Raw genomic sequence first — 12,261 nt, 5'->3', positions numbered from 1 at the left:
TACCCTAATTAACATATAATTAAGTGTGAAAGAGGGACAATAAAACCCACTAATTAACTTAAGGTCACCTCTTTTAACCCCCAAGTAATTAGACTTAATTATATTAACCCTCTAACTTATAATTAAGGAAAGAATAGTCCAATGCGTCCCTTAAAACGTGTGAAGAAATCCGATTCTGCCTGGGACTTGCGCAACCTGTGACGGGCCGTCGTGCCTGCGACGGTCCGTCACGATGGTCGTCGCAACCTCCCAAAATCCAGGTGGACTGTGACGGCCCGTCACACCTGTGACGGTCCGTCCTGCACCTCCGTCCTGACGGTCAGAGACTCGTTTCCCGTACCGATTTCTCAAGAGTTGAAGTGTTTTGCAACGGGAGCTTACGACGGCTCGTCGTGGATGTGACGGCACGTCCTGCAGGTCCGTCACCGATTACAGAGAGTCGATTTTCAGTACCCAATTTCAGAATTTCTAAGTATGCTGAAACGAGACCCTGCGACGGTCCGTCGTGCCTGTGACGTTCCGTCGTGGGGTCCGTTTCCTCAGCCAATTTTCCAGAATTAAAATCTGCTGCTCAAAACGACTAAACAGGTCGTTACAGATTTTTACCTGGTCGCACAAGTAGGGTTAGACACAAAAAAAGGCTTAAGTCATCCATAATCATTTAAAGTTGTATGCATATTTTACTTAGACATTTCAATCTAACTTTATACTTGTTGAACACTTACAACAACTCGAATTTGAACCATTTGAACACTTTTTTAACAAATAACTACAATTATAAAAGGTGGGTAATACACTCGCACTTGTGGCAATTCGACGAATGAATAACGTACACATGACATTTTGAGCCAAAATATATATTAAAACTTATAAAAAAAATTAAAAAAGGAAAAGAAGATCTTTGTCCACATGACATTTGAAGAGAATTCTCAATTGAGCCAATTTAATCTCCAATTTCAACAAGTTCTAAAACTTTTTATTAAGATATGTTCCTATATTGAAGGTATGAATTATTATCTATTTAAAATCTTTTAGAATTTATCGATCCATTTGTTACTTTTTGAACAAAAAATTCTTAAGTGGTAATTCAAATTGTGATTATAATAGTTGAATATCAATATGTTAAATTTTCGTGATTAATCGAGTCAAGTTGGGCGGGTCAAGACCCAAATCCTTTTTTTTGCATTTGAACCCAACTCATTTGAGCGGTTTAGTATTGTAAACTTTGAGTATTTTAGTATTTTCAATTTCAACCCATAATGTAAACTTGGGCGGGTCAAGATCCAACCCGATTTCTATTCAAAGCATTTTAGTATTTTCAATTTCAACCCAACCCACCCATTTGACACCCTACTAGTTTTGAATAGTACAAGTATTCAATAGGTAGTAACTCTAGTAGATGTGTTTAAGTAAAATATGCGGACAACTTTAAGTGATTGTGGATAGCTTAAAAAAACAATGTAACGGAAGGCAAAATTGAACTTTTTCCCCTTTTCCTATAAAGTGACTCATTGTTAATTAGGGAGTATATAAGTGAGGGGAAAAAATCACTTATTCTGAGTCACAAGTATCAATTATTCTTTATGAAACTAGTATAAAATTTTATGCTATTTTTAAAATAAATTTCATAAGAAATCATAAATAAATAATAGTTTTACTAAGTCACATTTAATTTTTTAAAATTTATAAATTTATTTATACTTACAAAAAGAAAAAAAATTGTTATAATAAATTTAAAAAAATTGTAATTAACTATATTTTGTAAATTAACCAATAATTTTATCTAACTATTTTTACTAATATAAATAATTAATTTTGAATGGAAAAATAATATTAAAATGTTATAAATAGAATAGATATTTTTTTTGGATTTCATAATTATCATGAATAAAGTTTTATAAGTATAGAAGTAGAGAAATTGGAACATTAATTTGAAACAAAAAGTCAAAGAAAAAAGAAGTAAAAAAAAGTAAGAAATTGAAAAAATCGTTAAAAGAAGAGAGAGAAAATTGAAATTTGGTCATTTTCTGAAATGGAAACCAACACATCCACATGACACAATATAGCCTCATACATGTATTGTCAGCCACTTCTTGGGCAGTATGAACTGAACAGTAATAATTATATTTTGGACTTTTGAGAAATGGTTTTACTTTTAAAGAGTAGTGGTTTTACTTTCGTGGGTAATTTGTGTATAAGAAATTAATGAACTTATCCAATCACCCTTAGTTTTTCAGAGAAATTACGAAAAAAACTCAAATAAACTCAAATTTGTTGCTCGTGTCATTTCATATCAAAATAGTGTCTTGCCAAATATATTTTCTGAAAAAAGAAGAAGAAACAAACAATGGTCTCTCAAGCTCTGAATGTTTGTGTACTGCACTTCCCATGCCACATCAGCAAGAATGTTTAATAATACTAATTTTGAGTAGTACGAGTATTCAATAGGTACTAACTCTAGTAGATGCGTTTAAGTAAATTATGCAGATAAATTTAAATGATTGTGGATGACTTAAGAAAAAAAAATGTAACGGAAGGCAAAATTAAACTTTTTCTCTTTTTCCTATGAAGTGACTCATTGTTAATTAGCGAGTATATAAGTGAGGGAAAAAAATCAGTTATATTGAGTCACGAGTATCAGTCATGTTCAATATTATTAATTTGAAACCTAACAGATACCAACAAAACATAACAAAAATCAATTAGAGTCACAACATAGATGAAAAAAAATATGAAGTTGCAAAGATTAAAATTACAAAAATCAAAAGATGAACATGAGACATGGTTTGAAATATTTCATATAACATTCTGATTTATATAACACAACGCAAGAAGGATAATATTTCATATAACATTCTAATGAAGAACATAATTCATAGTCAGCTCACAGGCTAAGGATAATTAAAATAAAAGGGGTTACACCTGAGATCATTTCGGTCACAAGCTCATATCTAGTTGTTACATTACAAACCAGTGTTTTATAGTCAACTAGAAACTAGCATCTTTGGGCACAATCTAGTTTCCGTCTGTAGAATCTGAATCAACTTGTATAACCAAATCAGGAATGTGTGGCTGTGTCGTGAATGTTGTCTTTGCGCGTTTCTTGCAAATCAAAGACATGTCAGCACATTGCCTCTTCTTCGCATCTGGAGGCTGGACATCCTCAGCTGATTTCAGAAAAGAGTGATTCAAGAGCATGTCTGCACTCCAACGCGCGCTTGGATTCCTGACCAGACAATTATTTAGGAAATCTTTTGCCTCAGTAGACAGTTTAGGATTTTTAATATCTGGTTCCTCATACTTATTTCGGTTCAACATAATATCTGATGATTCCCATAGGGGTTTTCCAGTAATCATCTCGTAAACAGTGCATCCAAGAGACCAAATATCAAATCCTGGGGAATACTCCTCCTTGAGTAGAGCTTCAGGTGCCATATACCTTTTAGTTCCTCTGAGCCCCACCTCGTCCCCGGAGTTGATCTGTTGCAAAGTTATGGAAAGCCCGAAGTCAGCAATCTTTGCCACCTCATCAGTAGTAAGAAGAATATTGTGGGGTTTTATGTCGCAATGAATTATCCCTTTTTTGTGAATCAAACTGAGCCCTAAAACAACATTTTTGGTATACTTTTTGACTTGAAACTCAGGCAATCCTCCTCGTTCATGAATACGATCAGCTAGGCTCCCAGCTGAGGCATATTCAAGCTCCAAATTGTAAAGATATAAGCCATCTTTGCAAGTGACTTTAAATCCAAAACATCGAATAATTTGAGGACAATCCTCAAATATTCTTAAGAATTTTCTTTCATTTCGAAGAGATCGAGAGTTGTTCAACCTACAAGATTTAACGGCAATGAGAGATGGTATGGTAGGAGAAGGGGTATCATCAGTATTAGTAAAAGCCAATGAAACAAAACCATAGCTTCCTTTTCCCAATGTTCGACCTCTCCTCCACTTATATTTCGCTTCTTTTTCCGTCATGACACTCTTTTTTTTATAGGAGTCATGATAAAAATTAGCAGAGGATCAACCAATTTATATAAAATAAATTTGGATAAACTCGTCTCAACCAATTCTTTGACCCTTCTTTTGTTCTTTCATGAGCTTTTTCCATTTTCCATTTTTCTTTTTTTAATGGAGAATTTAAAAAGTGTATATATATATTTATTGTCCACTACATTTGATAATTCATATTTTGATCTAAAAATTAATATATAGCATATTTGTTTCCTAATTCCCTTTCACAGTGTGCTAGTAGAAGAAATTTTATTCAAATTTTCCATATTTACTTCTTTTATTATATGAAAATTTAAAGTTAATAAAATATTTAACATAAAATTACAAGCACTTTAATTTATTAAAAGGACAAATAACTTGGATTCTAATAAGTCCTTCACGTGATTAATGAATGAATGAAGTGAAGAACCATCATTACTTAATTTCAAATCCATCCTAATAAGACAATTCTAAAATGAACTTATATTTTGAAATTTTATTTGTTGGATAAATATAATAAAATTTAAAATGAATTGAATGCTAAATCAGTAAAAATGAATTTGGCCAAATATATGGAACACAATGATTTAACTCTTTTTTCATTCGTGGAAAATTTTATTAAATACTCGCGAATACATTTGTATAATCCAGTTATTTTTGTATAAATTCGAAATAATGAATTTATACAAATTTAAACATCAAAAGTGTAAATAATTATACAAACTATATCATACAAATTTCGAACTACACAAAAGTTGTGCAAAATATACTATACAAATTTTGAATTATATAAACGTGCTAATTACACAAAACCAAAAAGTTGAGACTCGTAATTATAGCTAAAAGTAGGCCGTGAACTGTAATTAAAGCAAACTATATATATGTTGAATAATTGACTAGTATATATTTGCTTATACGCGTAATTTTCATTTTATTAATTATGATATGAGAAATGTATTATTACATTTCCGTACTTAAATCGTCAAATAAATCTGTTAAATAATTAAAATTAAAATAATATTGTTTTCATGAAACTCTATCAATAAAAAAGAGGATATTATAGAAAAACAATGCAACAAGTTGTAGATAGTCAAACTATGTCAGGTGCTCGAGAAATTGTTCCATTGGAGGTCATGTGTTTTAATACTTTTCATGCTCTTACGAATAATATTGTGCATGAGATCAATTCATCTCAAGTTAATTCTACAAGTAAATTAGCAGTTTCTAAGGAAAAACAAGGTGCGATAAGTACTCTGAGCAGGGGTGGATCCACACTATATGGAAGGGTTGTACGTGCACCCGCCAACTTATGAAAAAATCATATGTATATATGTATATCTATTTTGAAAATTTGGTAGAAATTGGTATATATTTAACAGTGCTCCCATAAAAATCATAAGAGTGCCCTTGTGTAATTGGTAGAAGTTAGAGGTATCACCCTCTAGAGTAGGGTTTGAATCCCACTTAAGCCAGCTTTATTGTTTTTATTTTAAGTTTACTTAGACCTCATATTTAAACTATGTTTATATTGGTGCAATCAAAGTCATTAAATTCTGAATTCGTTTTTATTATTTTTATTTTAAGTTAACTTAGACCTCATATTTAAGCTATATTTATATTGATCCAATTAAAGTCGTTAAATCCTGGGTTCGCCTCTGACACTGAGATGGATAGATATAGCAGATGAAGAGGAAGAACAAGTCACTTCTCCTCCTATGCATAAAGAAATTGATCCCACCAGCTCCTGCTTTTGCGCCTAGTAGTGCCAAGTTAGTAACTCCCCCACAAGGTTTGTCACCATCAACAAATTTTGCTGCAGTCTTAAATGATCGTTTGGTGAGTTCTAATATTGAAAAATTGGCTTCACTTGCTCCGATTAACAACTTCAAGTTGGTGATAGTAGTACTTTGTCCCCAAATAAGTTTGCTAACCTAGATGATGAGGAAGGTGAGGAAGAGGAAATGCTGGATTATTATTTTGCAATTGCAGTTAGGAATGCAAATATTTCTCCTAGGCAACAAGGCAATAACACAACACAAAACAAAGGATTAATGAAAGTATAGTTGGGATGGTAAAGTGCTTGAGGAATTTGTTATAAGGCAACTATCAATGCGACTCGCAAAGTAAAATCGTATGACAATATCAACAACTTCAATAAGATTCAATAAAGCCAGGAAGTGATGCACTATCAAGTGTTATTGAACAAATTTGAACAAGAAGACAAGAGAAACATATTTCAGTTTATTTTAAAAGGTCAATCTATGTTGTTCAGTTCATACATTTATAAAAGGAAGTTTGAGGTTTATAACTCAACTTTCTCCTTGGCCTTTATGGTTTTTTATTACTCAAGAATCCTCACTTGTAATATCATCATATAGTGTATAATAAATTTTGTGATGATCATAAAATATCTAGTTCTCTCTAGCTCGTATTTTCTTCATGGTTGTTAATTAGTAGAGGTTAGATACGTACCTCATTATGATTGGTAAGGTAAGGTCTAGCCTCCCTTGCTTGTACGTTTTCTATTGACAATTTTTTTATGATCATAAAAAGCCACTAGACCACTGTGTAGTGGTATAAATTTGCGTTAAAGAAAAACTAAAGATATATATTCATCGCCACTTATAAGATTCAATTTAAACTTAGTTTGTCTAGGGGTTTATTAATTCGAGCTAAGAAAACAATTTCTCGTAGAAATGCAGGATAAGTAGCATATAATAGATTTCTGTGGTCCGCTTTTAGAAAGAAAATAATTAGAAAAAATTACAGGTTTAAGTGGTTTACAATACACCTTGTTGTATATTTCTTTTGTTTTTTTATAAAGAAATTGACTTCTTCCGATGGATTTATATATCCTTATTTCTGCATTAAAAAATTGGAAGAAAATAATGGAAAAAGAAAAAAAAAGGCGAAAAACAGTAAATAAAACTAATCTGAAAGCATAAGAAGAGACGAACATGATTTTATTAGGATCGAATATGATAATAAAAATTTCCTGGGAATGACTCAATATATTTAACCTTCAATTAATTAAAATATGTACTTTTGATTCCTTCTTATAGAAATATAATATATCAAGTTTGAATTGGCTTACCATGGTCGAATATGGCTACTTGTATTTTACCCATATGTGTCAATACTATGTTGACAATAGATTTGAAATCCATATATAACCAATCGAAATATACGTGCTCCAACTCATTGAAATATAAATAAAATGGATTGATTTTATAAATATGAACTAAAATTGTCAGAAATAGTATAGTTGTAACAACCTGTAAATAATATGCTAAACATATGAATCATTCATCATGAGTGTATTAACTTGACTCGAGTTATATCCTACTTATACATGTGTTAAGGTTCATTCCTATATATATGTGAGAAGTGTATCAGATATGGTTTAGAGTCATAAGGGATCTCTATCACAAAGTCAAGTTCAAATCTTTCCTATTGACTAGGTTTTTGCATGAGTTTATATAAGGGTCAACTTTAAATGACCATATTTCTTATAATATGAAGAGTTAGGTAATTCGTAACCTATCAAAAGGTCGATGAGTCTTCTTTCCAACTCCATTGACCGTTTGTCAATGAGAGTCCGAAGTACGTAAGAAATTATGACTTATTTATTATAGATGCTCCAACCTGGTGGAAGTCTGCGACCCGATCCGTGACAGAGAGGAAGCAAACCTCACTGCCCATATAAAAGGAATAATGCACAAGTACCCCCTCAACCTATGCCCGAAATCCCAGAGACACACTTATACTATACTAAGGTCATATTACCCCCCTGAACTTATTTTATAAGTAATTTTCTACCTCTTTTTAGCCTACGTGGCACTAGTTTGAAAAAAAAAGTCAACCTTCGTTGGGCCCACAAGATAGTGTCACGTAGGTCGAAAAGGGGTAAAAAATTATTAATAAAATAAGTTCAGGGGGTAATAGGACCTTAATATAGTATAAGTGTGTCTCTGAGATTTCGGGCATAGGTTGAGGGGGTACTTGAGCATTATCCCCATATAAAATGAAATTCCATCTTCCAAATCCAGTTTTAGTTTTGAAATTTTTTTCAAAATAACAATATTTTAGTTTTTAGTGGGACTCCTTAGCAACAGTTCCATTATGATTTAAAATGTCATTATTTTAGTTTGTTAAGGGATTAGTCGTGTATTTATTATTATTTTGAAAAGAATACAAATAATTAATAAGAGAAAATCACGGAACAAACAATTTTTAAAAAAATTAGAAAAGATTTTAATTTGGTAAAATACAATTAATTAGGAACAGAATGGAGAAAATAAAGAAAAATAATATTTCAAATAAGGTAATTTTTGAATTTAAACCAACAAAGTCACGTTAACATAATTACTACATAATTTTAGTATAACTTTAAGTAGGCATAATTTTTTTCCGTTACTCTTAAGTCTTTTCATCTTTTATTTTTGGGACTAAAGTTTGCAAAATTTCTTTTCTATTATACGTGTTTGGTTCCATAATCGACATGACTTTTTTCTCCCTTATTCCTCAAATTTACAATATTAATTTTTTAACACTTCATTGAAAATACAGAATCTATGTAGAATTGAAATCGATTGATTTAAAATTTTCGCAGGCAGTGTAGAAGATTTTAGAATGAAAAAATAAAAAAAAGAAATACAAAATTTGTTGGCAAACTAAGTGAGCACAAAAAACCTAAAGCTTGTTGGTATACATTTAAAATTGATATAAAATAAATACATAAATAAATACCAAAACTAGTTAGCACAGAAAGTGAAAATGAAATGCAAAATGATATTGAAATACAAAGTGACCTCAAAAGAGATACAAACTTGTTGGCATGGAAAGAAAGCGAGAATGAAATACAAAATGAAATTGAAATAAAATGATATTGAAATACAATGTGAGCACAAAAAAATAGAAAACTTGTTGGCATAGTGAGATTGAAATACAAAATGATATTGAAATAGAGAGTGAGCACAAAAAATACAAATTTTTTTGGCATATAGTTAGAATGATACAAAATAAAAAAAAATACAAAATTGTATGAAGCCTAATTTAGAATAGTATACAAAATTCTGTAAAACTATTTATCTACTATCCTAAGATATAATACAAAATTAAACATATAAATAATTTGAAATGAATACTACCTACAAAATAGATACAAGTTATACTTAACAACTCAAATTTTAGCAAGATACCACATGAATTTTGTAATGAATACAAAATGCAATAGACCATAAAAACAATTAAAAATACAATATGATAATTTAAATACAAAATAGTTATGCAAATTATACTATACAAATTTTGAATTATACAAACGTGCGAATTATACAAAACCAAAAAGTTGAGCCTCGTAATTATAGCTAAAAGTAGGTCGTGAATTGTAATTAAAGCAAACATTAGTTATATTGAGTAATTAACTGGTATATATTTGCTTATACGCGTAATTTTCCCTTTATTAATGATGAGGAAAAATGCACAAGTACCCCCTCAACCTATACCCGAAATCCCAGAGACACACTATACTATTCTAAGGTCCTATTACACCCTTGAACTTATTTTTATAAGTAATTTTCTACCCCTTTTCGGTCTACGTGGCACTAGCTTGAAAAAAAAAGTGAACTAACGTTGGACCCACGAGATAGTGCCACGTAGGCCAAAAAGGGGTAGAAAATTATTAATAAAATAAATTCAGGGGGTAACAGGACCTTAGTATAGTATAAGTGTGTATCTCAGATTTCAGGCATAGATTGATGAGTACTTGTGCATTATCCCTTAATGATGATATGAGAAATATATAATTACATTGCCGTACTTAAATCATCAAATAAATCTGTTAAAAGAAATTAAAATTAAAATAGTATTATTTTCATGAAACTCTATCAATAAAAAAAAGTTATCATACAAACACAGTGCAACAAGTTATACATAGTCAAACTATGAATTCAGGTGCTTGAGAAATTATTCCACAGGAGGTCGTGTGTTTTAACTTTTGATGCTCTTACCAATAATATTGTGCATGAGATCAATTCATCTCAAATAGAATCTACAAATGAATTATTTATTTCTAAGGAAAAATAAGGTGCGATAAGTACTCTGAGATGGCTAAATATAGCAGATGACGAAGAAGAACAAGTCGCTTCTCCTCTTAAGCAAAAGAAATTGAGCCCAACAACTCCAGCTTTTGTGCCTAGTAGTGCCAAGTTAGTGACTCCCCCGCAAGGTTTGTCACCATCAACAAATGTTGTTGCAGTCTTAAGTGATTGTTTGGTGAGTTGTAATATTGAAAAATTGGCTTCACTAGCACCGATACTTTGTCCCCAAATATGTTTGCTAACCTAGATGATGAGGACATCTTTGAGGAGGGTGAGGAAGAGGAGATGCTGGATTATTGTTTTGCAATTGCAGCTAGGATTGCAAATATTTCTCATAGACAACCACGCAACAACAAAACGAAGCATGCGTTGTCTATCTGTGTTTGAAAACAAGGATTACTGATTCTAATAAATTTTACAGAAACACGAAATAACCAAAATTTACTGAACAGCAAGAAATATGAACATAAATTTAATTCACAAAAACTAAAATTTGTAAAACGTATCAGAATCTGAAAAAGTTTTAACACGAAAAAGATTAAGTCCACTGAACTCACAGTGTCCCCTTAAGGAAATTATTCCCCTCTAGTATTCGAAGTTTGATTTGGAATATGACCTCCTAGGTTAAAATGATCTCAATCACCAGAGTATAGATACCAAAAACTCTGGTGTCAGTGAACCAGTCAACAACAGTAAAATACACGAAGTAATTTATTGTGCAGAAGAAGAAGAAGAGATCAGAAAAATTTGTAAGAAAAATTCTGAAGAGTGAATGGTATTTATATGCAAGAGGAACAGGCTCTGAAAGGTTACAATCTTTGAGAAACCACACGACCATTAATGAAAATTTTCAACCTTTCAAATGGTACTTACTGTTCTAAAAGTTGTAACCTTTCAGAACAGTCATTTCCAAAAATGGCGAAAATTTTAAATAAAAAGGGAAAGTTTTCAGAACCTTAGTATAGTATAGTATGAGTGTGTATCTGAGATTTCGGGCATAGATTGAAGGGGGTACTTGTGCATTATCCCTTAATGATGATATGAGACTTGTATAATTACATTACAATACTTAAATCATCAAATAAATCTGTTAAAAGAAATTAAAATTAAAATTGAAATAGTATTATTTTCATGAAACTCTATCAATAAAAAAAAGATATCATACAAACACAGTGCAATAGGTTGTAGATAGTCAAACTATGAATTTAGGTGCTCGAGAAATTGTTCCACAGGAGGTTGTGCATTTAAACTTTTGATGCTCTTACAAATAATATTGTGCATTAGATCAATTCATCTCAAGTTAAATCTACAAATGAATTAGTCATTTCTAAGGAAAAACAAGGTGCGATAAGTACTCTCATATGGATAAATATAGTAGATGAAGAAGAAGAACAAGTCGCTTCTCCTTCTATGCAAAAGAAATTGAGCCCAACAACTCTAGCTTTTGTGCCTAGTAGTGCCAAGTTAGTGACTCCCCCGCAAGGTTTGTCACCTTCAACAAATGTTGTTGCAGTCTTAAGAGATTGTTTGATGAGTTGTAATATTGAAAAATTGGCTTCACTAGCACCGATACTTTGTCCCCAAATAAGTTTGCTAACCTAGATGATTAGGACATCTTTGAGGAGGGTGAGGAAGAGGAGATGCTGGATTATTGTTTTGCAATTGCAGCTAGGATTGCAAATATTTCTCCTAGACAACCACGCAACAACAAAACGAAGCATGTGTTGCCAATCTGTGTTTGAAAACAAGGAATACTGATTCTAATAAATTTTGCAAAAACACGAAATAACTAAAATTTACTTAACAGTAAGAAAGATGAACAAAATTTAATCTACAAAAACTAAAATTTGTAAAACGTATCAGAATCTAAAAAAGTTTTAACAGGAAAAAGATCAAGTCCACTGAACTCACAGTGTCCCCTTAAGCAAATTATTCCCCTCTAGTATCCGAAGTTTGATTTGGAATATGACCTCCTAGGTTAAAATGATCTCAATCATCAGAGAACAGATACCAAAAACTCTGGTGTCGGTGAACCAGTCAACAACAGTAAAATACATAAAGTAATTTGTTGTGCAGAAGAAGAAGAGAAACGTTTCGGTTAATTTCAACTAAATAACTGAAAAACGTTTTTGTTATCAACTAATTAACGGAAAACATTTTGGCCATT

At 31.4% G+C, this 12,261-nt stretch overlaps 1 protein-coding gene across 1 annotated transcript; it reads right to left on the bottom strand.

Moving 5' to 3' along the window:
• Window positions 1-2,918: 2,918 nt before the first annotated feature.
• Window positions 2,919-3,978, bottom strand: LOC107009997 (mitogen-activated protein kinase kinase kinase 17-like). Its single transcript, XM_015209282.2, has one exon. The coding sequence runs from the start codon at window positions 3,976-3,978 to the stop codon at window positions 3,016-3,018; it is 963 nt and encodes a 320-aa protein (XP_015064768.1). The 3' UTR covers window positions 2,919-3,015.
• Between the last annotated feature and the right edge of the window lie 8,283 nt (window positions 3,979-12,261).

The sequence above is a fragment of the Solanum pennellii genome, chromosome 2, assembly GCF_001406875.1.
Source record: "Solanum pennellii chromosome 2, SPENNV200".
Lineage (NCBI taxonomy): Eukaryota > Viridiplantae > Streptophyta > Magnoliopsida > Solanales > Solanaceae > Solanum > Solanum pennellii.
The sequence above is the reverse complement of the archived record's forward strand: the minus strand, read 5'-3'. Positions and strand labels throughout refer to the sequence as shown.

What these genes read in the sequence shown, in the direction of transcription:
- LOC107009997 (XM_015209282.2), bottom strand. Translation starts at nt 3,978, where the DNA reads ATGACGGAAAAAGAAGCGAAATATAAGTGGAGGAGAGGTCGAACATTG.